Source organism: Neomonachus schauinslandi, chromosome 13, assembly GCF_002201575.2.
Source record: "Neomonachus schauinslandi chromosome 13, ASM220157v2, whole genome shotgun sequence".
NCBI classification, from domain to species: domain Eukaryota; kingdom Metazoa; phylum Chordata; class Mammalia; order Carnivora; family Phocidae; genus Neomonachus; species Neomonachus schauinslandi.
The window spans coordinates 10189294-10213421 of record NC_058415.1 but is presented as its reverse complement, the minus strand read 5'-3'; the positions used below and the strand labels follow the sequence as shown (position 1 = coordinate 10213421).

The following is a 24128-nucleotide window of genomic DNA, read 5'->3' as shown; positions in this document are numbered from 1 at the left end:
CCAGCCCCTAACGATCATTCCACTTTCTGTCTGTGAATTTGTCTATTCTAGGTACCTCATCTAAGTGCAATCATAGAGTATTTGTCCTTTTGTGGCTGACGTATTTCACTTAGCATATTTTCAGGGTTCGTCCCCATCATAGCATGTGTCAGAATTTCATTCCATTTTGAGATTAATATTCCATTGTATGTATGTACATTTTCTTTATCCATGGACACCTGAGTTGCTCCCACCTTTAGGCTGTTGGAGATGATGCTCCCATGAACCTTTGTGTACAGTATGTATCCTGTTGGATAAGAAGCAAGTTCTTTCTGGCTGTGTTTGCTTTTCTCCGTGCACATGCATCTTATCTGCCCAACGAGATAATAAATCCCACAAGTTTAGGACCACTCTTAAACTTCCTGGTATTTTTCACCTCCTTTTTTTCTGTTTCCTTCAATATCTTGTATATTACAGGGATACAAATACTTGATACTGATAAGAATAGGTAAGGAAAGCTGAAGTTAAATCTAAAAACCCTGTTTAGAGGTACACAGTATTTAAAGCATAATTTCATTTTATATTTACCTGGGGCGTGTCTTTGACTCGTTTCTCCAAGCTCCACTGAGCAGGGGCAGAAGTCCAATTGTGTGTTGAGGTCAGTGCTGGGTGAACGCACCGTCCCTGTCCACTCATTTTCAAGTGTTTAATAACAGAGTAACTGCCAAGAGGTACGCATGGAGTCGTGAGTCAGGAAAATGTAGATAGATCTAGCTGATTAGAGTGTGGATCTGTAGAAGCTTTTTTGTTGTTGTTCTTCTCTTTTGGATTAAGAACAAATACCAGGTTCACTCAGGAGATGACCTCTGGGTCCCTTGTTCTGGGGAGTTGCAGGAGGGAAGATGTCAAATGTCTCTTACAGAAATAGGTCTTCTGCACGTCTCAGAGGTGTTTAGAAAGCCAAGTTGGCTTAATATTGCGGGCTGCAGATGATCCCCACATAGAAACCTTGCAGTAGTTTACTTAAAATGCACATTTGGGATAAGTGTGAATTTGTATCAGACTTACGACTGCCAGTTGCACCGATAAAGAGTTTAAGCCTATTTTAAAATGCATTTATCTTTGCTTGGCACATATGTATTGCTTTGTGAAGAATCAACGTTTTGTTTTTCCATTATATTGAAGATAAATCCCACATTAGAAGAATGTTCCTAAATGGGCCTTTGTTTAAGGCTTTTAAAGTAAACAACAACAAATTGGAGGAGGAAGATTTTTGAAGGTGCTGTGATGAAATTTCACCAGCTGGCTTTCTAAATATCATCAGGTGTGCCCCCAGAGAAGGCGACAATGAAGCTATTCAGGCTGGGCAGCAGAAAACACAGGCCGACCAACTGTTTACACCCTGACAACTGGGTCAGTAATAATTTCCATGTTTAGATCAGTTACATTGGCTTTGAGGAGAGACAGCCAGTCAGTGTTTTCAAAAGGATAAAAACCTACCTGCATATAGCATGTTAATAAAGAATATGTTCTTTTATTATAAAGGTCTGTTGCTATTTCCCACTGCAAGGAAATCCAGTCTACTCCCTTCTGCGTGCTTAGCGCTGTAATACTAGCCCTTTGGGGGCTAATGTCTTAGGTCAAAATGTTAAATTTGTAGCTGCTTTAGTTCACAGCAAATCTCTGCTTTATTTTGGGAAACTTTTTCTTTCCCTTGGTGTAATTCAAGAAGGTATCTTTAAATCCTTTCCATGAACCTTACTAATAAAACAGTTCATGAAACAGTTTCACCTCTTTACACCCATGGTCCTGGAGTTATGGGCACCTTGTTTCATGGACGGGTCATGCCCCATGCAGTTTGACACATCTCTCCAGCCATTTCCTTCCTGTCCTGCGACCTGCCCCACCATCCAGAATTCACAGCTGGTTTTACTTGCCCCTCTAGTGCAAGTTGCAGGCGACCGAGTGGAGTCTGTCGGTCCCTGGAGTGGCCTTGTAAGAAAGATATCGATGCAGAGAGGCTTCTTTCTGGTAATTCTATTGATTATTGTACATGATAACCTGAGGAAACATAGGACTAGTTCACAAGACATATGTAACACAAAATCTGCCTATGGGAAGTGGATTTAAAATATGAAAGTCCCCTTCTATGGATATATGGGTCGTGAGCCAGCTGATGATGTCCCTAGGTGACACCAGCCATCTCATTTGCAGAAAAGGAGCCAGAAGACAAACCCAAGCTCATTTTCCCGTTCTTCCCTGGGCTGCGTTTGTTCCTAGACCTACAGAGGGTCCCTATTTAGATCGTCACTGCTATGACAGCTACATCGTTTATGGTTATAGGTATCATATCCCTCTTCTGTGTTCAAGGCAAGCTCCTCTGCGCACATCAGCCTGAGAAATCACTCCAGTTTCTAGATTTTTGTTTAGTCTTTCCCCCCCCCCCCCTTTCCCCAAGGGGGGGTTTGGGTTTTTTTTAAAGAGTTTCCGGGGGGGGGGGGGGGGCGGCGCCTGGCGGGCTCAGTTCTAGAGCGTGAGACCCTTGATCTCAGGGTCATGAGTTCAAGGCTCACATTGGGTGTAGCGATGGCTTAAGAAAGAAAGATAAAGAAAGGCGTCCAGTGTGTTGGCACCCACCCAGTCGCATTCCCCCTTCCACGTCGCCTGTGTGGGGCTCTCTCCCGAGCACATCTGTTCCTCTTTATGCACACCAGGAAAGGATTAACCCAGCTGTCTCTGCTTTTCAGATTTGACGGAAGAACGGCTGGGGGACAGCGGCTCAGCCGACAACACGGAGAGCTTCAGCGACAAAGACGCCGACCAGAGGAGCTCCCCGGATGTGGCCAAAAGTAAGGGCTGCTTCACCCGCGAGAGCCCCGAGATCGTGTCGGTGGACGAAGGGGGCTACGCGGTCCAGAAAAACGGAGGCAACCCGGAGAGCCGCCCCGACAGCCCCAAGTACCACGCGGAGCAGAACCACCTGCTGATCGAGGGCCCCTCGGGGACGGTGTCCCTGCCCTTCAGCTTGAAAGCCAACAGGCCGCCCCTGGAAGTGTTGAAGAAAATATTCCCCAACCAGAAGCCCACGGTGCTGGAGCTCATCCTGAAGGGCTGCGGCGGGGACCTGGTGAGCGCCGTGGAGGTCCTGCTGTCTAGCCGCTCCTCGGGGTGCGCGGCGGCCGACCGAACTGCGGCCGAGCCCGAGGGGCTGGTGCTGCCCCCCAACGGGCACATCTTTGAACACAGCCTGAGCACCTACCCCCTCTCCTCCTCCAAGTGGTCCGTGGGCTCGGCCTTCAGGGTCCCGGACACGCTGAGGTTTTCCGCCGACTCTAGTAACGTTGTCCCCACCCCCCTGGCCGTGCCCCTGCAGCATCCCTTCCCGCAGCCGCCCCGGTACCCGCTGATGCTGAGGAATACTTTGGCAAGGAACCAGTCGAGCCCCTTTTTGCCCAACGACGTCACCCTGTGGAACACCATGACCCTGCAGCAGCAGTACCAGCTGAGGTCCCAGTACGTGGGCCCCTTCCCCACTAACTCGGCCGGCGTCTTCCGAAGCTCGCCTGTCCTCCCCGCGCGCGCCCCCGAGGACCCCCGCCTCTCCATCCCCGACGACGGCTGTCCCATGGTGGCGAAGCAGTCCATTTACACCGAGGAGGACTATGACGAGAGGTCCGACTCCTCAGACTCTAGAATACTCAACACATCCTCTTAAAGTTGCTCCCCGCTGGGTGGTGTGACCAGGTGACGTTTTCTGTGCATTTGAAACCCCGGGGGCACCCCCCCTCCCCGCGAGGAGAGGCCACATCCTGTGTATACCCTTTCCTTCTGTTTGACAAAGTGACTGTGCTTGATTCTATACCTTAGCAATAAAAAAAATAACTTATTTAATTTCTTGCACTTCATTGGAAAATGCCAAATAGCTCTGCTCTGTGGCTTTAGTGCTGAATGTTTGTTGTGAAAGAGAGTCTAATGCTAAGAATAGTCTTGGGAAAGCCGGGTCTGCCGCAAGATTTATTTGGGGATGGAAAGCTGAGGGTCAGCTTTGCTCCCAAACTCAACCCGGAATATCCGAGAAAATAGTATGCTTGAATGTGGTTTCCCAAAAGAGGGTTCCTCAGGATATGTAAAAGCTAAAGCAAGTGGTTCGGTTGCAAATGGACTATAAACAGGGACCTTATATTCTTATGCTAAAAATCCTTCTTGCATTTTAGAGAGAGACTGCACTTAGGAATAGAGTGAACCGCTCACATGCTTATTTAAGCTTGGACAGTTTTCAGAGACAAACTCCATTAAGAATTCTTCTTCTCACAGGGCTGAATTGAAACATGCGTGATGTCAATGTAAATCCAATCACAGCTGTGAACTGCATGAAATGTATTGTGAAATGAACACAAGATTAAGCTTTGTCAGGTTAATGTAGCATGCTGAGGACTCTAGAAAAAAAATAAACTAAGGAGACCATCTTCGTTTATGTCATTTCTACTTGTGGACAGAGGATCTCTAAAGAGAGAAGCTTGATGTGAGAGCTACTTCCTAGCGCACGGATGAGGAATCAAGGGATCAGTGGAATGGGACATTCCTTGAGAAAAATGAATGGCAAAGTTTGGGGGCTGCATTCAGAAAGACTGGGAATTTTTGTTTAAGAATAGAGCTCAGTTCAGTCCCTCCACTCATTCATTTAATTCTTCAGCAGATATGTAGTGAGGGCCTATGTGTAAGAGAATGTGTAAGAGAATGCTTTTTGTCTATTATCCAAGTCACCTGTCCACGAGTCCAAGATAAGCGGGGATGATAACGGAGAGTCCCATTAAAGAATAAAGTAAAAACGAAACAATTTACAACGTGAGGAGTAAGTAAAGTACTTAGCACTGTACCTGACATAGAGAAAGCCCTTGATACATGAGAGCTCTGATTACTTTTAATTAAGCTCACCTTTTGCATTCTTGCTCAGGTATTTTAAAAAGAGAGTTTTCAAATAATAATACTCAGTGGTGCCCACAGTAACCACTTCTCTTGCTGTGTCCATTCTTCAAAGTGCTTGAAAGCAAAGAGGACTGCTTAAGTCAGACAATAAACTTACAAAGTGAGAGGGAAAGTAAGAAAGCAAATAAATAAAAGCCTCTGCATGACGAGGATGCAGAAAGAGCTCCCAATTTGAGAATAAGTCTGGAAGGGCTCTTGAGTCTGGAAGGGAGAAGGGCAAATCCTCTTGGCCTGAGATACTCCCTCAGCTGAGGGACAGGAGCTCCTATCAGCTGCCAACCACTCTTGGGATGCGTCCCAGGGGGATAAAAAAAAAAGCTACTTAAAACAAAAAATCTCATCTTTATTTCTATAGGACACTTTGGGAATGAGAATCTTTGGGAAAAAATTCATATTATTTGGACTAATATGTATTTCATGCACATAGGTACCTACCAGGGAGTTTAAAAGTAAATCCTATTGTTGTTAGGATTGTATTTTGACATTAGCATATATGTCAGGGAAGAAAGCAAGGGAGGGTAGAAGAAAATAATTGGACCCCTGTTTCTAAAGACCCATGTCTGGGATATTTTATGTGGTGGTGATGGGCTAATGTCTGGGCCTACCTAGGACAAGTGTATTTCCCAAGGTATGTTCGTCTCAGAAGCTTATCTGCAATCATTTAACAAGCACCAGTGGTAACAGATCCCCTGTGAGCCCGGGGTGCTACGAAATCTGTCTTCAGCTGTTACTACTTCAGGCTGAACTACCCGGATTGAGCAACACTCGCCCTAAGATGCAGTGTCTTTACAGCATGATTCCCACCCCCCCACCCCCGCCCACAGATCACCAAACTCACAGACTCCTTGTGACAACGGCCAGCAACATGGACTTATCTGTAAGGCAGCGAACTCCTAGGCTAGTGCGGGTATGTTTGATCCTCAATGTAATCTTCTGAAGCAGGATATATTTATTTTAAGGGGAGGGGGTAAGTGTGGTCCGGGGTCAGATGGGAGAAATTGGTTCAGATCCTATGTCCTTTGTCCAGCAGGCAGTTTTGCTTCCTCTGCTGTCCTATGGCCTGAGCCCTCTCCTAGATTTGAGCTCAGCTCTCAAAGACCATCCTGCTCTGACGTGTAGCCCACGGGCGCTCAGTTACTCACATAAAAGAAAATAAATCAGCCAACTCCTTCTGGCTAAATCTCGTCTGTCACACAGACAAGTAACGGGGTGCTTGGCGGGCCACTTGCAGCCGGGGCAAGCCAGCCTTATGGAAAGTTAATCCACGTGAAACCGGGTTGCCTCTCTCCCCTTCTAGTGAGGACCTGCCAATTGCTCGTCTTAAATGCTTTGTTCATCTACGATGTGAGTGGGGGCGGGTTGGTCATGTTCTACAGCGGTTTGTCTCCAAGTGTGATCCACGCACCCCAATGCTTCCCTCACTAGTTTGGATTCCTGGGCCCTGCTTGCTGAGTTCAGAATCTCGGAGAGCCTCAACGCCTCCATTTTTATCGTCCTCAGCAGGTGACTCTTAAACTCACTAAGATTGGAGAACATCACATCCTTGGGTTTTCCTCTTAGACCTACGCCCAGTAAAGGAGCTGAGGGAGAGGTTTAAATGCCTACGTCCTCCACTCCTGCCCTCGACTTAGTTCACGTAACTTTAGAGGCAATGTTAACGTCTAAATCGAGTACACATTTGAGATCAGAAGTGCCTGTTTTTGGAAACCTTTGATTGGCAGAGCACCTGATCTTAGCATAAATGTGCCCCCCTTACCCTCAAGGGGAGTGCCACTTAATGCTCCCGAGATTTTCCAGTGCTGCTGACCCTTACGGTGTGCGTGATTCCAAGTTTACTAGTGACACCTGGAAGCAGGTTTTGCTTTGGGGCTGGAGCTTTGAGTTTTAAGACACATCAATAATTCCCTTCCCCCCCTCCTAATTTTACTGAAATATAATTGACATAGAACGTTGTGTGAGTTTAAGATGTATGAGGTGACAATTTGATAGGTGTATATATTGCAAAATGATTTGCACTGTAAGGTTAGTTAACACATCCATCACCTCACATAATTACGTGTGTGTGTGTGTGTGTGTGTGTAGTGTGTGTGGTGAGAACATTTACCATCTGTTCTCTTAGTAACTTTCAAGCATACAGTGTAGAACTGTTAGAAAGCCACCAGGCAGGACATTGGATAGCCAGAACATCTTACGACTGTAAGTTTGTGTCCTTTGACCCACATCTCCCCATTTCTCCCCACCCCCCCACCAATCCCCTGGCAAGCGTGATTCCACTCTGTTTCTGTGCATTTGGCTTTTTTAGATTCCATGTAGAAGCGAGATCACACAGTACTTGTCTTTTTGTGACTGGCTTATTTATTTCACTTAGTATGTGACATTTGCTTTATCTCTTGGTTTGTTGATGGACACTTAGGTTGTTTCCGTGTCTTGGCTATTGTGAATAATGCTCCAGCGAACATAGGGTGGGGATACCTCTTCGAGATACTGATTTCATTTTCTTCAGAAATATACCGACAAGTGGCATTGCTGGATTATAGAGTATTTCTGTTTCTAGTTTTTTGAGGAGCTTCCATACTGTTTTCCATAGAGGCTGCACCAGTTTACATTCTCACCAATATTGCCCAAGGGCTCTCTTTTTTAAAAATGTAGTTTTGTTTTTTCAAAAGATCTTATTTATTTGAGAGTGAGCGCAAGCCCAAGCAGGGGGAGTGGCAGGCAGGGGGAGAGGGAGAAGCAGACTCCCCGCTGAGCAGGAAGCCCGATGTGGGGGCTCGATCCCAGGACCCTGGGATCGTGACCTGAGCCGAAGGCAGACACTTAGCAACTGAGCCACCCAGGTGCCCCTCAAGGGCTCCCTCTTCTCCTCATTCTTGCCAGCACTTAGTTTCTCTTCTCTTTTTCATAATAGCCCTTCTAACTGGTGTGAGGTGATGTCTTCCTGTGAAATATCAATGCTCTTGATGACGGGAAAAGCAAAAGTAGTTGCACAGATGTTTTGAGAAGCAAGGCATTTCTTAGCCAGGTACATGGCTGCGGTTGAAGTTAATAGCAGAGCGACTGGAGAGGTGACAGGGACCAGGAAGAAGGGGCAGGGATTCTGAGCCCCTGGTCCAGGCTGTGGCCATTAGCTAGCAGGCTTCTAAGGGCCTAAGAACATTTAAAATTTACAGAAAGAAACTGGACCAGAGGAGGAGTTATGCAGTGGGGGCAGTCATGTATCATGGGGTCTGCTCTTTAAGGGACTCGTTGTCCAAGGTCCCCAAGTTGCCCTGTGGCTAGGTTGATGGGAGGCGACAGGAAGGGGGGCCTCCTGGGAACATTTGTTGGGTGCCCAGAAAACAGGCGCTGATTGCCTTTGATCTGACATATTTGAAAAATGGACTTGATTTCAGGGCATACTGTTTCAGTCATTCATTCTTTATATGCGCATTTACTCAGCAGAAGTGAGTTGAAAATAAGATGGATGCTAAATTTATATGTTAATTTTAATATTGAAGCTATCCTATACTTGAAGAATAAGATCAATGCTTCATTTTCATTTCTTATGTGGTACTGAACGTTGTCATTACTGGGAAAAAAAAAATCATTTCTGAGTGCATCCTCCCAAATTCCAATCTCAGAGGGCAGAGGAGGCTTGGAAGGGGCGATCTCGCTTCGTGCTGATGGTCTGTTCAGTGAGGCGCTTTTAGTGTCCCCACAGTATCATTTACTATTTCAGTGTGAAGGGTCAATAAAAAGGGTCATGGTTTTCCTCAAATTACAATGGAGTTTGTTTACCGATTGGATTCCGAGGGTCGGCGGGGGTGTTAGGCCGTGTCAAGAGTTTCATATATCCCACGGGCAAAGCCACTGGACTTAACCAGAAGTAAATTTAGTAGTTGCAGAAAAATTATACTCTGGAAGACTTGAGTCGTTGCTTGGTTGTTTTAGACCCTAGCCTCACACTTATACTGCAACTTCTTCTTCTTCTTCTTTTTTTTAAGTGAGTGCCACACCCATCGTGGAGCCCAGTGTGGGGCTTGAACTCATAACCTTGAGATCAAGACCTGGATGCTTAACCAACTGAGCCACCCAGGTGCTCCTACACTGCAATTTAAACATTCCAAAGGTCTCCCAGCTATACCAGGTGTAATCAGATGTGGGATCGCTTCTCTGGAGGGAGGGTTGGTGAGTGGGACTTGGGACCCAGGGCCGCCATGGCGATCCGCATGGGCTCTGTCTCACCCGCAGACTCCTGGCTCCCCGAGCCGGCCCTGGCCTTCCTCGTTGGCTTCTGCCTTCAGGGAGCGCTGGGTGACCTTGGCTGCCGTGGGTGGTTGTGCGTGTTGTGTGTTGCACCAGAGAGCCTGGCCGAGAGGGCAAGGGGGTGGGGCTCAGATCTGGAATGAGTGCTCTTTTCTTTCTTTTTTTTTTTTTTTAAAGATTTTATTTATTTGACAGAGACATAGCAAGGGAGGGAACACAAGCAGGGGGAGAAGGAGAGAAGCAGGCTTCCCACCGAGCAGGGAGCCCGATGCGGGGCGCGATCCCAGGATCCTGGGATCATGACCCGAGCCGAAGGCAGACACTTAACGACTGAGCTACCCAGGCGCCCCATGAGTGCTCTTTTCTGATTTACCAGAGCAGTAAGGGCACTGTTCTGGGAGGTGCCTTTTTCTACTTTGCAGGAAGGTAGAGTCAAGTGTAGCCGCCACTCTGGGGAGAGGTAGGGAGAAGGGAAAAGAGTGAATGAGTTGCAAGTGAACAGCCTAAACATTCAAGGAATTAGCTGTGGACGCTGTTGATAAATCTTTGCCACCGCATCTCCCTCAGCCTGTCCCCTTGGAGGAAATGGGAGATAGTTTGGTCACTTAAAGTGTATAAAAATCTCACTCGGTGCATTTGAAATTAGAAAGGGAGATGTCAGGGGATGCCTGGGTAGCTTAGTTGGTTAAGCATCAGACTCTTGATTTCGGCTCAGGTCATGATCTCGGGGTCCTGGGATCGAGCCCCATGTCGGACTCCACGCTCAGTGGGAAATGTGCTTGAGATTCTCTCTCTCTCTCCCTCTGCCCCTCCCCCACAGTGCTTTCTCTCCCCTCCCCTAAAATAAAAAAATACCTTCAAAAAAAAAAAAAAAGGAAAGAAAGAAAGGGAGATGTCAGAGAGGGAGGAGAACGAGCCTTTATTGAGCACCTACTGCTGGCATGTTTCTCAGCCTCCATTCTGACCCCAGGATGTCTCAAGGGTTGTCCCGGCTCTGAAATCAGCTCAGGCCACCAGCAGCTGGGCAGACAGATGTCATTTGGGGCTGCCTGAGTGGGCAACAGTGTATGGGAAACAAAGCTGACGAATGAAAACGCCTGCAGCAAGCCCTGAAAGATGCAGCTTCCTGTCTTCGGGAGCGCTCTGGGAACCAGCCCTCGGCCTGTCTCCAATACGGTCATGTCCAAGGTTCACTGCAGACCCCGATTCTTCAAGAAACATATGCCTTGTGGTTTAGTCTTAAAGACAGTATATGTAAAGTTTTAAAAACTGGCATTTGGACATGATGCGTATTTAACTCCCTATTAAATGGAATATTCAATTTACCAGAGTACCCTGTATGTATGTCAGAAACATGTTCCAAAAATCTGTGTTTATACCCACAGAGAAAATTTTGTTGATCCAACATGATTTATTCAAATTAGCAATCCAAAGCACCTGTTGGATGTTATTAATTGGTTTAAAATATGTCTAGATCCAATACAAATGCCAATTGATTTATTAAAAACAGGGGCGCCTGGGTGTCTCCGTCCATTAAGCATCCGACTCTTGATTTTAGCTCAGGTCATGATCTTAGGGTCATGAGATCGAGCCCCACATTTGGCTCCATGTTGGGTGTGGAGCCTCCTTGAGATTCTCTCTCTCTCCCTGTCTCTCTCTGCCTCGCCCCCACACTCATGGGCACTCTCTCTCTGAAATAAAACAAAACCAAAACCAGAAAATGCTACCCAGAATCCAGCACTTTCCAGAAGTAGTTGGGAGTTAAGGGGGACTCAGGAGCAATCCTTTAGAACATTTAGAACAGCATCTGTTCCAGCCACTTTTCTACCTAATGATGAACATCTATTAACTCATTTCATCCCTCAACAACCTTTGAGGTCAGCTGTATCATGAGCCCCCCTTGATAGATGGGGAAGCAAGGAAGGAAGTTGTCCAAGGACAACTTTCTGAAAGTGGTGGATGTGGGGCTTACTGCTTTGGATTCATTCACAGGGTTTTATTTAATTAATTAATTAATTAATTAATTAAGATTTTATTTATTTGAGAGAGAGAGCGCGTGCGCCCTTGCGCATGTGCATGAGCAGCGGGGGAGGGGCAGAGGGAGAGGGGAAGCAGGCTCCCCACTGAGCAGGAAGCTGGATGTGGGACTGGAACCCAGGACCCCCAGATCATGACCTGAGTGGAAGGCAGATACTTAACCGACTGAGCACCTCCCCCAGGTGCCCCACAGGGTTTTTATTTAAAAAAATTTTTTTCTGTTTAAGTAGGCTCTACACCCAACGTGGGGCTTGAACTCAAAACCCAGATATCAAGCGTTGCATGCTCTACAGATTCAGCCAGCCATGCACCCCTGGAGTTTGCAGGGTGTTTTAGAGCTCCTGTTCCTTTCTTTGCTAAGCCCCCTGGTTTTCCCCGGAGATGCCTCCATCAGAGGTGGGAAGTGCAGCCGCGGCTGCAGTCTGGGGCACTGGAGCAATCGGGACCCTCGCGGTCCATCAGCGGAGCCAGCCGAGTCCAGCTCGCGGAACAGACCATGACCAGCAGCTGCCTATTAATGAATGTTCTTCCGCCCCCTCTGCTGCCCCCTAGAGGTGAGTTGGAGTAAAATGGCCGCATCTGCATTTTCCCTCTGGTCCTTGTGAGGCAGGAGGAAGAAGAGGGGGAAGGAGGCAATGAAGATGGAGACCCTCTGAGGCAGAACAGGGCTCCTGCCTGTTTAGGTGTGCAATTAAGACTCTGCTCAACTGTGGAAGGCCCATGATCTGTGCAAGAGTTGGCGGTGGTAGCATCTGGAACTCCTGCTTGGTTTCTTGACCAACAGCAATCGAACACAGCTCTACCCAGGAGCTAGGTGGTGAAGGGGATCAGATTATGTCACCCCAAATGTGCCACTTTGGCATAAGGATTATTTTGAGCTGAACGCAATTGAGAATCAACAGATGCAGGAAGAGTTCTTTGCCCCCCCCCCCAATATCTGCCTAAAAGCAGGGCATAAATTTCCCTTTGAAGAAGTTGCCTGCCCTATCAGGGAGAGAAGTGCAACTCTCATCACTGAAAGTAGGGAATCAACACCAAAATGAGCTTGCAGAAACATAGCCCTTGTCTTCCATTATGTCCTAGTCACTTCCCTGCAATTTATTCCCTTTGACACTCAAATCCTCTTTCCTTTTATACGAAGGCATATGAGCCCCCAAGCCTAAACCACTTCTTTGAGTTTCACTTCTTTTCTGTGAACTGACATGCATGTAAATATTTGTGACATGCATGTAAATATTAATAAAAATTATGTGCCTTTTTTCCTCTTAATCTGTCTTTGGTTAGTTTAATTTGCAGGCCCCCAGTTACTGAATGTAAGAGGGTAGAGGAAGAGCTTTTCCTTCCGGACAGTGGACAGTGTCAGACAGTGAAGTTCATGGTAAGGAGGGAGGATTGTGGTTTCTGATCTCCCTCCCAGGGGTGGGGGGGGGCAGGAGGAGGACACTAGAACAACCTCAGCAGAACTCCCCAGCACCACCGGCCCCTGCCGGGACTGAGGTGCATGATGAAGGTTCACAGAGCAGTAGAGCTGAGCAAACCCGTGTGCTGGAATTCTAAGCATCCTGCTTCAGTTCTCATGGCGGAGACAGGAATGCACCCATGAGCAGTAGGCCTGTCTCCCAGTGGATCAAAGGGAAGAGTGACATGCCCACTGGGACCTGAAGGCCTACCACTGGGACAGAAATCACCTTGCTGAGGGATGCCTGACCAGACAGCCAGATCCAGTGGTCCCGGGCCCCACTTTCTCGTGGGAGTACCTCAGTGTGGCTGGGAGTAAGTCTACTTTATTTTTCAGGCTTCTTGGACAACTGAGGCCAAAGGAAGAAGAGCTCACTGATGAGCTGCCTTGGTCAGGCACCAGATACAATATACCAGTTAAAATGGAATTTCAGATAAACTGAATAATTTTTTTTAGCATAAGTATGTCCCAGGCAATATTATGTAAGAATTTCCTGGGACATATTTATATTCTGCAATATAAGTAGTGCCTAAACATACTTATACTAAAAAATTATTCATTGTTTGTCTAAAGTCCAGCTGAACTGAGTGTCCTTTGTTTCTGTTTGCTAAATCTGGTGGCCCTACCCGGAGAACAATGCTTCTGTGGCCTGCCTGTGGCCGTGGCTGTGGTCCTGTCTCTACAGTCAAGGAAATAGGACAGCCGGGGTCTTGACTCGATGGACTGAGGGCCTCACCAGCCCTCAGATGTATTTTGTTTGAACAGTACTGAGTTTTTACTTTCATTTTCAGCCGACTGCCAACATTGAAAAACTGGCAGATCTCACATAAACGCCAGGGTTTGGGGCTTTCCTGGCAAAAGTGGGAGACCTGGCAATATCACAGGGAAGCAAACTGGTTGCCCCCGCTCCCCTTGGTCTCACTTCTTTGTGCCTGGTTCCTGTAGCTGCATTTGGGACCAACCCATCTAGACCATTAGGATCGTACATCCTGCCCTAGGTGGGGAGGCGTTTTCTTTGGTCCTGCAGCCCTGAGTGACCGTTGGCCCTGACCCGGTTCATCTGGGGTGTGGGGCTCTGTCTCTCTGACCCCCCCACTTTTGACCTGCTAACCTGCTCCTCAGAAGGGCTGAGGTGTGATGAGTCACAAATCCCTGACCCCTTCCTCTGGGTCTCGGTTTTCATCTCTAAAATGAGAGGGAAGTGGGGCACCCAGCTGACTCAGTCGGAGGAGCGTGCGAGTCTTGATCACGGGGTCGTGAGTTCGAGCCCCACGTTGGGTGTAGAGGTTACCTAAATAAATAAGATGAAATGACAGGAAGTCAATCCATGCTTCCCCACACTCTTTTTTCTTTTGGTACCAAAAGTTCTGTTTTATCAACCGCATGCCACTGCAGATCCAATGTTTTGAAAGATCTCGTTTCCCTGAGCAAATGACATACCGCCAACAGCCTGTGAATTCTGGTCAGCCTGAGAGCTAACCAGCCAACCACACCTCATCGATCACATCCCCTCTAAAAGCAAACACACTTTGTAAGTTCCTGTAACCTTACTGAAAACGCGCCCGGGACCCCTGCTGCCACCTTCAGACCGCGAGGGGCTGTGGGCCAGCTCCGTCAGGTTGGTCTAGGTGACACTGCAGCACCAAACTCCAGAATTTCCATGGCTGGAGCCAGAAAAGTTGAAGCCCCTGCAAAGCGTGCGGTGGGCGAGGCAGCCCTACGGGTAGTGATGCAAGGATTCAGTTTCTTTCTCTGCTGTAGTCCTGCCGTCTCAACACGTGGCTTTTGTGGCGGGAGAAGAGGTAGCTGAAGGGGGGCTTCTCCTGGCCCACCTCTGCTCGCGTTTCACCTGCTGGATCTGGTCCTGGGGGCCTCACTTAAGCGAAGGGGGCTGGGAATTCATAGCCGTCCGTGTGGCCGGGAAGGTGCGGAAGAACGCACATAGTGAGCACTAAAGGGGACACGAGATGAGCCACGGCGCCCCTTTAGCTCCAAGATCTGACACCCTGTCCCCCTTCAGAGTGGTCCCAGGGTGTGGGTGATAGGTCTGCTGGCTCATGCGTGATGATGACTGGTAGCACCTGGGCAGAACAGATGCTAAAGATACGCTGGCTTTTTTAAATTATTATTAAAGATTTTGTTTATTTATTTGACAGAGCATGAGAGAGCACAAGCAGGGGGAGCAGCAGAGGGAGAGGGAGAAGCAGGTTCTGTGCTGAGCAGGGAGCCCGACGCGGGGCTCAATCCCAGGACCCCAGGATCATGACCTGAGCCGAAGGCAGACGCTTAACCGACTGAGCCACCCAGGCGCCCTGATATTCTGGCTCTTAAGTATTTCCAAGTCCTATCTTTTTCTTCCTGATCACGATAGGTAACCTTTACTTTACCTCTTTTATGTGCATGGATTCACAACAGCCCCACTAGTTGGATACTATAGTTTTTCCCCAATTACTATTTTTTTATAGATTAAAAAAAAAAAAGGGCACTGTCTGTATTTGAATTGACCGGTTGACCCTACTGTGTAGGGTTTCAGCAATTCATTCTTTACATGAGCATCGACCCAGCATAACGCCCGGAGTCCCTGAGTCGCTTCCTCAGGTGACAGAGCTGACTGGTGGGGACGAGACTTCCTTCCCTGAGAGCTGCATCCCAGAGCCTGGCCCTTGGGGGGCTTTGTTAGTGCTGGCATTGGCTTTAGGGGGCTTTGGGGCTTTGACGGGCCCGGCCCACCTCCAGAGCCCCCTCCTCAGGATTTCAGAGACCACCCCATCTGAAGACTTCAGCCTCCGTGGAAGATGAAACTGGAATCGTTGGACCAGCCTCTGGGACTTGGCTTTATTTTTTATTTTTTTAAGTAATCTGTACACCCAACGTGGGGCTTGAACTCATGACCCCGAGATTAAGAGTCGCATGCTCCACCGGCCGAGCCAGCCGGGCGCCCTTGACAGGGACTTGGCTTTAATTTGATTTAAAATGGATTCTATTTTGCCACGACAGGGAGCTTGAACTGTGTTTTGTGATTTTTGCTGCCTGGTGGCTCACATTCTAGCACATTTTCCAGCTCTCTGCCCCAGGCTCGCCCTGAATCCAAGTCCCTACTGTTTCCCTTAAGTCTTGTGTGAAAGTCAACGGACTCCTTTTTGCTTTTTGTTGTTAGGAAATGAATTGTATCTCTAACTTTTTAAACAGGTCATATATTTATACATTTACAGAGTTCAGGAGTCAAGGGAAAATTCTCCCTCCTCCCAGCGACCTGAAGGCAGCCAATGCCATTCATGTGTTAGGCATTCTTCCAGAAGTTTCTTTGTATACACAGGCAGACGTGTGATTTTTTCATTCTATACACAAATGATTGCATACTATATACAGAATTGCCTTATCTATCTTGCTTTTCCCCCCTCACTTAATATGTCTTGGGGGGTAGTTTGATATAATTATAGACATGATTTCATTTAAAAAAAGTTACATATTATTCCAACATATGGCTGTTCCATAATTTATTTAGCACTCCCCTTCTGATAGGTATTTAAGTTTTTCAAATCATCTACTATTACAAGCAATGTGGCAACGAATAACAGACACATGTTGCTTGAGGTGGGAGCCAGTGTAAGCGGGATCAATTCATACAAAACAGAATTCCTGGGCAAAAGGGCATATGGTTTGTAATTGTACCAAATTCTGCCAAATTACCTCCCACTAGGTTCTGTTCCAGTTTACACTCCCACTAGTAAAGTATCCATTTCCCTACATCTTCAGCAAGCCTGTTTTCAGTTGTTCTGATTTTCCACAACCTGAAAATCTCACTGCGTTGTAATTTGCATTCTGTTATTATGAATGAGGGTGAGCATCTTTCATGTTTTAGAGTCCTGTGCATCAGTGAGCCTATCTTTCTAGGAGTTTGGGGACAACACTTGGGTTTGAGCAGGTACCCGACCCAGGCTCAAAGCTGGTGGAACCCACTGCAGCCAACCACCAGGATTCATAGGTGAACCTCCTAGGTGAACTCTAAGTTGTTTGTAGTGCATCGCACTGGAAGTGCTTGGAGGCACGGAATCCAGTCCTAACCAGGCTCGTGGCGCCCTCTGTCCTTCTGAGATGGATAAACAGAAATCAATGCAGTTTGTAGGGGGGACGTTTGGGTCTTGGCTTAACACTGATGGAGGTCGAATACTGGTTGTGGGTGTGTCCCATCAAAGCCGAAAAAGATCTCATGGACCTACTGAATTTTCTTTTGTCCCAGAGAATATCACAATATCAAAGGTAGGCTGCCTTTTTATTTCTTGATTATTAAAAACCTTCATATTATGAAACAAAAGATGTACACAGAGAATAGTGAACCCCAAAATACACATTGCCAAGATTAAGCAGTCATAAAGATTATGTTACATTCATTTTTTCCTTTTTATTCAGATTTTAAGGCAAATAATATCAATTCACCCTTATGAGCGTCAGTAAACATCTCCCAAGAATGGATGTATTCATACATAACTAGAGTGCCATTACCATATGAGACAAGATTAACTGTAGTTCCTTGGTATCACCAGATACCTTGTCCTTGTAAAAATTCACCAGTTGTCTCAAGTCTCTCTCTCTTTACCACTGGTTGGTTTCATTCATGGTCCACATGCTGTATTTGGTTCTTCTTCTTTTTTTTTTAAGATTTTATTTATTTATTTGTTAGAGAGACAGAGCACAAGCAGGGGGAGCGGCAGGCAAAGGGAGAAGCAGGCTCCGCACTGAGCAAGGAGCGTGAAGTGGGGCTCCATCCCAGGACCCTGGGATCATGACCTGAGCTGAAGGCAGCTGTTCAACCGACTGAACCAGGTTCTTATGTTTCTGAAGTGCTTGATTTCAGAGCAGATGCTCTCTGCCTTTGTGAGGAAGTGAGCCCCATGGCCCAGAGTCCATCAGTTCTGAATTTGCGTATTTGCTTCCTTGTGGTATCATTTAATTTGTTCCCGTATCCCCTTGTATTTCCCGTAGAGCAGAAGCTAGCTCTAGAAACTCATTTGATGAGTTTCAGTTATTTTTTGGGTGAGAGTTCATAGGACATACTGGGCACCCCACTGCATCGATTCGGAAGGCACTTAGTGGGTCTGTTTTCACACTGAGCAGAAACAGTGGGGTCAAGCTATGTCAGCCAGACCCCTCCATGGCAAATTTCCCCTTCAACCTTTCATGTAATGATTTCATCTGCCCACTGGGGTGCTGGAATCAGTTATTTCATTAGGGGGCAAAATGGAGATGTTCTAGTTCTATCATTTTTAAAGAAGACTTATTTATTTGAGGAAGGAGGGGCAGAGGGAGAAGCAGAAAGAAAGAGAGAATCGTATGCGGGCTCCATGCCCAGGGCAGACCCAACTCAGGGCTCAATGCCACGACCCTGAGATCATGACCTGAGCCGAAATAAAGAGTCAGACGCTCGACCATCCGAACCACCCAGGCGCCCCTAGTTCTATCATTTTTTCCCCACATTTATTAACTAGATTTTTTTTTTTAATATGAAGAGAACCAGGGCAATTTGGTCATTCTGGGCTAGTTTATACCATTTGTAAAATGGCTGAAGATCTGCTCAGGTTTCTTTGCTCCGTAGTTAGTCCAACCTTTTCCAGTTGAGAAAAATAAAAAATAGTACAAGAGGACCATATAATGTTCAAGCCATGGAATGAGCCTAGGAGAGAGCTTTCTTTTTAGCTCAAGTTATCATTTTACGTTCAGCACCAAGTGTGTGTGAAATTTCATAATTACTAGTTGACTCATCTTAACTGCTGGTATTATCTTTTCTTCCTGCCTTTTGTCTTCTCTTCAGGGTCTGTCTCCTCAAATAAGGAAAGTACTGAGATATGAATAAGCATGTAGACAGAAATATCATCATTGACTTATTCTTTCAGGTCTAAAGCCAAGCAGGTCTTATTTGGATAATATAATGCAGTGACTATCAATCATATACACTTTAGTGAGAATTACTACAACCAGCTTGCTTTCCATTCCACAGCTGAGAAAGAACAAATTTGTGGGGAAGTTGGTGCGGAGAAAGTGCCCTGGGAAGGAAACACTTGAGTAAAATAGTACTAAAGAAGTAAAGAAGTAATAGGAAGGAGGGAAAAAGATAAAGATGTTCCCAGAAATTTTTGCTGCTTAAGAATGCGTTAGGTAGGGCGCCTGGGTGGCTCAGTTGGTTAAGCGACTGCCTTCAGCTCAGGTCATGATCCTGGAGTCCCTGGATCGAGTCCCGCATTGGGCTCCCTGCTCGGCGGGGAGTCTGCTTCTCCCTCTGACCCTCTCCCCTCTCATGTGCTTGCTCTCTCATTCTCTCTCTCTCTCGAATAAATAAATAAAATCTTTAAAAAAAAAGAATGTGTTAGGTACTCCTGTTATGGACACCGAGAATACCCGTTCTTCCCTTGTCACACTGTATCCTGTAAGATGTTTTTGCTGCAAGTCACAGAATACCAGACTGAGAAAGACCAGTGTCGGAATGTGTGCATTTGTGAATGAATATTGACTGGGAGGTAATACAGCACAGTGGTTAAGTTCACAGGATTTGGGACAGATCAAACTGGGTTCAAGTCCTGGCTTCATAATTTGGACAAGTGCTTGAATTGCTTTGGCCCTTGGGTTCTCCACCTGTAGAATGGGAATAATAATAAGGCCACAGGGGTGAAATCAACATTAAATGAAAAATGTACTTAAAGTACTAAATACATTTCTGTTCACATAAACCCCCAATACCCAATAATTTGGGGAAAAAAGTTTTAAAAATAGGGTTTTTTCACTTCATAAAAGAATTCTGGTGTTTGTAGAAAAAGATTACATTTTCACTAATCCATTGGGCACACAATCCCTCCAGGGATCCTTGTCTCATGCCAACAAGAATGACCTGGTCAGCCCCCAACAGCTGGATGACTCTTAGACATTGCTAGATTGTTCCAAATGTCAAAGGCTCCTGGCCTGATGAAAAGCAGCTTCTAGGAGCCCTGAGTTTTCACTCCTATCACGTTCCTGCCACCTGTCTAAGGATTGTTCCCTAAAGTAGGGCTGAAACCAGATCCCCATCTTGAGGTTACTGACACTTTGTTCCTCGAGCCAATGGCGCCATCTCGTGGTGGTATGACGCTAACACACGGTCCCGGGTTTTGCATCAACTCTGATTTACCATGAGCCTCTGGGTTTTTTTTTTTTTTTTTAATTTTTATTTTTTCTTTAAAAGATTTTATTTATTTATTCATGAGAGACAGAGAGAGAGAGAGAGAGAGAGAAGCAGAGGGAGAAGCAGGCTCCCAAGGAGCAGGGAGCCCGATGCGGGACTCGATCCCAGGACTCTGGGATCATGACCTGAGCCGAAGGCAGACGCTTAACCGTCTGAGCCACCCAGGCGCCCGAGCCTTTGGGTTTTTAAAAATTTATCATTATTATTTTTATAGCATCCTCTTGTCTTTCACACTTAATAGACAAAGTACAGAGCTAGGTTCCTGGGCTTCCTCAGCTTTGGAGATGTGACAACATTGTTCACTGTTTCTCTCTTTCTGGCTCTACGGCAGAGAGAGCCTGGGCCTCTCACTGTGTAACGGGTGGGCGCTAAGCGGGTTGTGCGTTTCTGTTTGTGTGGCCCTATGTATGCTTGGGAGAAGTGAGGCCAAATACCAGGCACCCAGTAAAAAACAATGCAAGTCAGTTCTGAAGTAGGATTTGAGGAGATGTGTTTGCCTCTTACATGTCCTTCAAACCCTAAGAATCTGAGAATTTCCAGTCTCTGTAATTACGACTCACCGCCACACAAGTGTGGAGCACTTTCGAGAAAAGTACAGTCCATATCCATGCCCGTGTCCTGCTTCAGGCAGGGCGTCTGCCCCACTCAGGGGATGGCAAGAGGCCACTGGGTCAGGCTGTGGATGTGAGGGATCAAGAGTACCCAGGCAAGAGTGGTGGCAAGGTAATTCCGGAACCTTGCTACAAGGTGTGGTCTAGGATCCGGGGCAATTGCAGAAGCCGCACTGGGAGCTAGTTAGCAATGCAGACTCTAGAGTGAACGTCCTGGACCTGCAGAGCCAGAATCTGAAGTTTAACTAGACCTTGGGGGAAACGGTGGAGGTGGAATCTAGGAAAAATGATTTTAAATGATTTTAAATGATTTAAATGATTTAAATGATTTAAATGATTTTAACGCCCCCCACCCCAGACGGTCCCGATACTCACTGAAGTTTAAGAACTGCCAGTGTAAAAAGTCTTTAGCTGATTGTTGCTATCAGAGAATGTTGTCATGTTTTCTGATGGTTTTCAAGAGAATCTGTAAGTGCAATTTCATGTGGAACCTCCCAATTTTTAAATGTTGGTAACAAATTTGTATTTTGCAGAAAATGCTGGGTGGACCAAACAAAATACATGTTTGTTTCACGGGATGCAGGTTTGTTTGCTATGGAATGTCTGGATGAATTGCCCAAGTTAAACATGAAAAAGATGAAATGACACGGCAAGTGTACAAAATACTACAGAACAGAAAAGGAATAAGAGAGACAGAACATGCAAAGATAGATGAACAATCCAGTCTAGAAGGAAAAAATACCCATAAGTACCCAAAAGAAAAATACTCAAAAATGGGATGACAAAACGGCAAGAAATGTTGCCATTACACTTTAAAGAGCCTGGAGACATACAGGTTTGCCCTGCTATCAGAAAGTAGCTTTACTTACCTACATTAGGACCTGTTTTCCTCAGCATAAGAAATTTGAGGATTTTCGCTAATATAAAGAAAGCTCTGATCATATTAATGAAGGTCCTCCATGAAAGCAAAGTGGTGGAAGGTGAACTTTTGGAGAGCAAGGTACTCTTGCATCCCTGGTTTAAAACCCTGCCAACACTGAACATAATAAAATAATAATAATAAAACAAAAACCAAAAACCAAAAACCAAAAACAAGCCCCTGCCAACAAATCAACAGCACTGGAATTCAGAGAACATACTTTTACAAGCCAACCAATCAGGGCCAGCCTCCTCTCTCTGAAAGTCAGCCAATCAGGAAGGGACTCACTGCACTAAATACGCCTCTGACTGCCAACCAATCAACAACAGCCTCATCAGATGATGTCATGTTAGTTCTCCCTGCCCCTAAACTGCAGATGTTAGTAGTTTCCTCTGATGGAGAGACGCTAAGAAAACAGTAACTCCAGGTTTGTCTTTTTATTTCAGATACTGAATGGTGGTCGCATAGTTTGACGAACGCAGTAATGAAAAAGGTGCCGTAAAATAAAGAGATTGTGGTAAGTGACTAATACAAACCAGAACTAAGAATAAAACAACCATGAAGCTGTGATGATTGAACAGGATGTTCTAAGATGGCAAAGTAAAATAAAACTAATGAGAACAACAACAAAAAAACAACGAACAAGGTTGGGGAAGGGAATTGGGAGGAAGTTTAAGAGGTTTGATTTCCTGAATTTTTTTTTTTACCTGGCATCATTTAGCAATATCTAAACTACACAACGTTAAAAATGATTCTAATACATGAGTACTCGCCCAATATTTTCTTCAATTATTTTTATTATAATAGAATTATGTACCAACATGACTAGATATCATCCTCAAATCCTTGTAGTTCTGATACAAAGTAAATATGCACAAAACTAGTAGAAATCAGATTAGTGACAACAATTTATTTTAAGTGACTTGTATGCCCGACCTGAGGCTTGAACTCATGAGCCGGGTATCAAGAATCACATGCTCTACTGACTGAGCCAGTCAGACCCCCTCTGCAACAGTTTAAAAGTAAATTTTGAGTATCCCATAGGTATGCAGAAGAGCACAAATCATCGCATAGCAAAGTGAATTTTCACAAGATGACCTCTCATGCATGCAGTCCGCACCTGGATCAAGATTTAAAATCTTACCAGTATCCCAGAGCCACCTCTTGTTCTTTCTGCCACTCATCTTCTCCCCCAGCAAAGGTAACCCCAAGTCTGATTCCGAACACTAGGTTCATGTTGCCTTTTTTTGAACTTTATAAAAATGGAATCATACAGGTGCACCTGGGTGGTTCAGTCAGCTGAGTGACCAGCTCTTGGTTTCGGCCCAGGCCATGATCTCGGGGGTCATTGGATTGAGCCCCTGGACGGGCTCCACACTCAGCGGGGAGCCTGCTTGGGATTCTTTCTCTCCTTCTCTCTCCGCCCCTCCTCCCAATTAAATAAATAAATAGATAGATCTTTAAAAAAATGGAATCCTATAATGCGCTCTCTTTTGTGACTGGCTGCTTTCACTGAACTTCCATCTGTGACATTGATCCACATTGTTGCATGTGGTTGTAGTTCATTTTCACTTTGCATGGCATACTATTGTGTGAATACACCACAATTTCCATTCTACCGATAATGGGCATTTGAACTATTTCTGGGTTTTGGCTCCTACTCATAGTGCTTCCGTGAACATGTCTTTTGGTGAACATATGTACATATATCTATTATGTCTATTGGTAGAAGTGGAGTTGCTCAGGCAGAGTATACATATGTTCAGCTTAAGCAGATGCTGCCAAACAGTTATTCAAAAGAGTTGTAGCAATTTCTATTTCCACCAGCGGTGCGTGAAAGTTGCAGATGTTCCATATTCTTGCCAACAGTTGGTACTGTCAGTCTTTTTAATTTTAGCCATTCTGGTGAGTGTTCAGTGATTATCTCATTGTAATATTATGTGCATTTCCCTGACAACTAATGATGTTGAGCATTTTTTTTTCCAAATGTTTATTAACCATTGGGGTATTCTCTTTCATGTAGTGTCCACTCACATTTTTAAAATTAAAAATAGGATTATCTGTCTTTTTAAGTTGATTTGGAGAAGTTCTTATATGTTATGAGTCTAAGCCTATTATTTGATGTAGTTATAACAGAAGTTCTTAATTTTAATGAAGACCAGGGTTATAAAGGTATCCTGTGTTTTCATCTAGGAGCTTGGTTGTTTTACATTTCATATTTAGATTTGCAATCCATCTGGAATTGATTTTTGTGTATAGGGTGAGGTAGGGGTCAAGATTCATTCTTTCCCCATAGAGATTTCCAGTTGACCCAACACCACTTACTGAAAAGACCATCCTTCCTCCCCTGCCTTTCAATTCCGTCATAAATCAAACGACTACCTAAAAAGTTTGTTTCTGGACTATTTTTAGGTCCACTGGTTGATCTGTCTATCCCTTTGCCAATAAGATTGTCTTAATTACTGTAGCTTTATAATCAGTCTTGATATCTTACCATGTAAGTCCTTTAGTTTTGTTCTTTAAGATTTTAGTGACTTTTCTTGGTCATTTTATTTCCATATAGATTTTAGATTTAGATTGTCAATTTCTTCAGGGGGAAAAAAGCCTGTTGGGGTTTTGACTGGGAATAAATTGAATCTATATATAAGTTGGGGAGAACTAATATCTTTCCAACTCAGGAGT

At 45.5% G+C, this 24128-nt stretch overlaps 1 protein-coding gene across 1 annotated transcript in view; it reads left to right on the top strand.

Annotated features, from left to right (window-relative positions):
• Positions 1 to 3694, top strand: part of DMRT3 (doublesex and mab-3 related transcription factor 3) — a 13866-nt gene extending 10172 nt beyond the window's left edge. Inside the window, exon 3 of the mRNA XM_044920746.1 lies at positions 2727 to 3694. Coding sequence (XP_044776681.1) covers positions 2727 to 3694 — 968 coding nt within the window. The remainder of the gene's footprint in view (positions 1 to 2726) is intronic.
• The last annotated feature ends 20434 nt before the right edge of the window (positions 3695 to 24128 follow it).